This window comes from Phragmites australis, chromosome 18, assembly GCF_958298935.1.
Source record: "Phragmites australis chromosome 18, lpPhrAust1.1, whole genome shotgun sequence".
Lineage (NCBI taxonomy): Eukaryota > Viridiplantae > Streptophyta > Magnoliopsida > Poales > Poaceae > Phragmites > Phragmites australis.
In genome coordinates, this window is record NC_084938.1 from 23169684 (window position 1) to 23174557 (window position 4874).

General features: G+C 44.6%; 1 protein-coding gene across 1 annotated transcript; it reads left to right on the forward strand.

The window, feature by feature from the left end:
- The first annotated feature begins 782 nt into the window (after positions 1 to 782).
- On the forward strand, positions 783 to 1797 carry LOC133899367 (ethylene-responsive transcription factor ERF109-like). Its single transcript, XM_062340357.1, has one exon. The coding sequence runs from the start codon at positions 854 to 856 to the stop codon at positions 1646 to 1648; it is 795 nt and encodes a 264-aa protein (XP_062196341.1). The 5' UTR covers positions 783 to 853; the 3' UTR covers positions 1649 to 1797.
- Positions 1798 to 4874: the final 3077 nt, after the last annotated feature.

Sequence of the window (4874 nt, forward strand, 5' to 3'; positions counted from 1 at the left end):
TCTTTGATTTGTCTAGGTGAGATATAGCAAAGCTGAAAAAAAAAAGACTTAGATAAGTTGACAAAACTAATAATGACTGGAAAAAAAATCTTCGTTCCCTAGTGTGGTTTGACGACCAGATAAGAACACAGGACCAGCTTTTATCTGAAAATTAAACTTATCAGGTTTATTTATATCTTGGAGTATTGGACCACAGCACTCCCTTATCCAAAACAGCAAATCCTTCTCCGGTAGGGCCATGAGCCACGACCGACCTCTGCATCACGTCGGACGTGCTGAACCTCCTCGTCAGTCACCCTGCTCCACCCCTTTGACCCTTTCAACGACTCAGACGCACAGGAGGTAAGGTTTACAAATACACTTGATGTCTAAAAACCGGTCTTTTGTAATTATTATGAAAACCGTGATAATCAAATAGTAATTCGATTGAATTCGATAGAAATCAGTTGAATTTCGTTATTTTTTAAAAAATAAATTTTTAATTTTTAATTTAATCGAAAATCGAACGATTTATAAATACAATTCGAACCGAATCGGTAGGTAACCGTAATAATTAAGCGGTTATCGATAATTTTATGAACAAGCTAGAAGGGCAGAGGCCAAAACCGGGATGAAAAAAAGAGGACGGAAACCAGCGGCCCCAACACGCGCACATTTCACACGTTTTCTTCGCGCGGCTAAGGACGCCCCTGATCAGAGCGGCAGAGCTTAGTTAGTCCGTGCGCTCCACTGTCCTCCGCGTCGGCTGCGACGTCAACCTCGTATAAAAGCCTCTCGCCCTCCATGCTCCTGCTCAGTTCAAGCGGCGCCTCGCCATCAGCCAAAACACACGAGCTCAGAGACAGCACCACCCATGACCAATCGCATCTTCTCCATGGGAGGGAACCAGGAGTACAAGATCCGATACAACGGCCACCTCGACGCTCCTTCGCCGAGCTCCGCCAGCGCCGATCCGCCGGAGCCTCCACCACAGGTGGCTGCGCCGTTCGCAGGGAAGCTGATCGACTCCGAGCAGGAGCACACCGTCATTGTCGCCGCCCTGCTGCACGTCATCTCCGGGTATACCACGCCGCCGCCTGAGATCTTCCCGGCGGCGCGCGGGGAGGTGTGCCGGGTGTGCGGGATGGAGCAGTGCCTCGGCTGCGAGTTCTTCGCGGGGGAGGCCGCCGCGGTGGTCGCATTGGGCGGCGCGGAGAAGGTGGCCGCCGCCGCCGACGCGGCGGCGGGAGGGCAGAGGAGGCGGAGGAAGAAGAAGAACAAGTACCGCGGCGTGCGGCAGCGGCCGTGGGGCAAGTGGGCTGCGGAGATCCGCGACCCGCGCCGCGCGGTGCGCAAGTGGCTCGGGACGTTCGACACCGCCGAGGAGGCGGCCAAGGCTTACGACAGCGCCGCCATTGAGTTCCGCGGCCCGCGCGCCAAGCTCAACTTCCCGTTCCCCGAGCAACCGACCGCCCACGACGATGGCAATGACGACGCAAGTGCCGCGGGGAAGTCGTCAGATACATGGTCGCCGTCGTTGTGCAGTGCGGAAGCCAAGGAGCTCGGTGGAGAGGAAACAGGGGAGCAGCTCTGGGAAGGCTTGCAAGACCTGATGAAGCTGGACGAAGCCGAGCTCTGGTTCCCGCCAACTTCTAGCGCCTGGAATTGAAATGTTTGGGATTAGATCCCAACCGTTGAAGTAGATGGAAAAGACCATCGTAGCCTTTCACTTCTTTTTTTTTTTGGCTATTATTTCTTTAGCTCTGTTGTACAGCTATTTGAAGAAAGCAGAGTTTGTGAATTATCACTAGAACTGTATTTAGAGCTTGTTTGGTTGGATTGAGACTTTTCTAAAACTTACTCTTAAATTGACTTTTGATATGAATAAAATTTATAATATATGTAATACATCTCATAATATCATCTCTTAGAAACTACAAAAACTCTTACAGACTAGTTTCTAACTTTTAGTAATAATAATAGTTTTGCTCCTCATAAGCTATTTTCAAAAGCAAACTATTCGATTTAGCTTTTTACTTCTGAGTAGCAAAAGCCATCAGAAACTGTACTAAACAGGCCCTTACTAATCAGGCAATTTTGGTATTGTACTTTTTTGACACGGCATTTTAACACGATCTGACTGATCTCTTAACCAATTTGTATACACTGAGATTTGGATAAAACATTTTGGATTGAGCTTATTCGTACTATTGTTATAGTAGGACTGAGATCACCTGCCTAATATGCAACTTGTATCTAGCATGAATATGATCCACGTGGTAACCTCAGTTGGTGGTTAGACAATGATGTATTCTGTTTTTGAGACTTTGACATATTTTTCAGTAAAAATATGTTGATTAAAGGATATTCTATTCTACTCCCCAAGTAAACGAAATCTAACTAGAACCAGTCACAATACGTTGCTGCGGTGATTTTATTATCAGAGACGTTGATGGGACTGGAACACAGATCAGCATAACTTAGATTTTGATTTCAAATGTAAGTTTCAAATGGATTTGCATGTGGAGTTCAAAATTTCGTCATGGAAGAATGGTTATTTATGTGAAGCGACACTCTTGTTCTTTTATATCCCTTAGTTGGGAGACTTATTTATCTTTCTCACCCTCAACTCTACATTGCCTTCACAGTAAGTGTGGCGTGCCAGTTTATGTATGATTATAGATCATCTCATATAGAGGCAGTGTATCGGATCTTGTGCTATCTCAAAGGTTGGTTGGCGGAAGGCCTCTTATATACCCTTCAAGTGAAGCTGAAAGTTGAATGTTATACTGACGATGACTAGGTTGATTCTCTATATGATAGACACTCGACCTCTAGATATTAAGGATTCATTGTAGGTAACTTGTTAAGGAAACTTGCAAGTTGAATGATATATTTATGCTGAGTGGGACAATTTTGTAGATGATAGATGATCAATTCCAGAATATTGCGCATGCATTTGTTGGAGGTAGTTTGGTTTTTCTACCAAAGAAAGAAGCAAAGCGCAACAGCACCATCTACTGCAGGAGTGTTTCGATCCATAGCACATTGTGTATCCGAGTTGCTGTGGTTGTAAAATCCTGCTAAATTAAATTGGATATTTAAGAGCATATCACTGGTGCTATACTGTGATAACAAAGCAGTTGTACATATAGCAAACAATCTAATTTAGCATGGTCAAACTATGCGTATCGAGATTGATTATCACATTGTTAATGGAAAACTTGATAGAGGTTGCGCAGTAGTCGCCTAGCTCTTCAATTTTGCCTTTTGATTTTCCCTAGTTCATGCAGGGTGCCGCATACGCGAATGGGACGTATGGTTAAACCGTCTTGCACGTGTGAGATGATCCAGTAGGATGTGTTTTGTTGCTCGAATGTAGTTTTGTAGAACTATATTGTATAAGCAGGTTAAGGGAACTAGATTGAGTAGAATCGTATGAATTAAAAAGAATAATAATTAGTTGATTGTATCTGTCTATGCAGGTTGAACTGATTTTCTGTTTAGTTGACTGAATCTAAAGTCACGTAACTGGATACAAGAGTTAAGATTATGATTAGTTACTCATATAAAAATAAATTTATGATACTAACAAGTAGATTCACCTACATAAATACAGGATGAGGAGCTTCACTTCTCAACAAAAATGAGGCTATATATTTGTAATCCATTTATACATAAAAAATAGTAAATATAGACAATTAAATATATTTATTCTTAAAATTATACATATCCACCAAATTATATTAAAAGAATTCAGACACCCAAACATACTAGTGCCCGGTACAGCCGCGCCAACTTCACCGCCGTTTGATTTAGGTAACCATCTGAATTGAGCACAAAAAAAAAGAATTGAGCACAATCCGCATCGTCACATCCCCCAGATACCCTGACGTGTCAATCGCATTCAGCAACGCAACGAGCGATCCGTTTCGTTCTACAATGTTTCGTCACCGGCGAGTGATTTCCCCGTGCGAAAATACTATAAACTGCCCCAAAACCTCGAGCCGTTCGCGGTTGCAGCCGTCTGCCAGCAGCGTTGCTTTGTTTGCGCAAAGCGACGCGTCCAGCCCTCCGGCTCCTCGCCATCACGGGGACGACAGCGGCAGCTCACTCCGCCGGCCTCGGGGCGCAGGCGGGGGCCGACGTGGACGTGACCGCGACTGCACCCGTGACGAGCGGGACGGGGCGAGGCCGGCGTCATCAGCGAGACGGTGATCGGTCGTCCCGCGAGCCACTCGTCACACAGATGGGGAAGCGAATGGTCAAAGTGGCGAGTGAGCGGAGCGCGCGCGGGCGAGGGTGGGTTCCAGTGGACAGATGGTTTCGCGCGGGCGCGCGTGGTGGAGGCTGCGGTCAGGAGGGACGTCGGCGTCAGCCGCGGTTCCAGCTTGGGAATCGCTGGCCGCGACGTGCCAACGGGGTAAGTGCGCGGGGTCCCTTTCCCCCTTGCTCCGACTCACTGCCCGGCGGCACGGGGTTTTCTGAGTTCTTTGGAAGACCTGCGTGCAATCCTGCTATCATGGCGCGATGTCTGACTTTCTTTCTTTTTTAACTTAAGGAGAATTCTTCTATTAAGAAATGAGTATAAAAAGATTTGATTCCGACAAATTTATATTAGGATCTTGCTCCCGCTATATCCCGACATCATATATATATACACATACTTTTAAGTATATAAATGTAAAAAATTATATTATATAGAAGAAATATAAATTACTTTTATATTTTTTATCTAACATACAATATTTAACATATCTTGTATTAATTACCCTCGTACGTATTAATAAATTACTTATTTATACATACAAACATATTATTAATATATAAAAATAATCGATTATCATTCAATTTTATATATCTATTAGCGACTTGATTCTCATAAAATTTTCTGT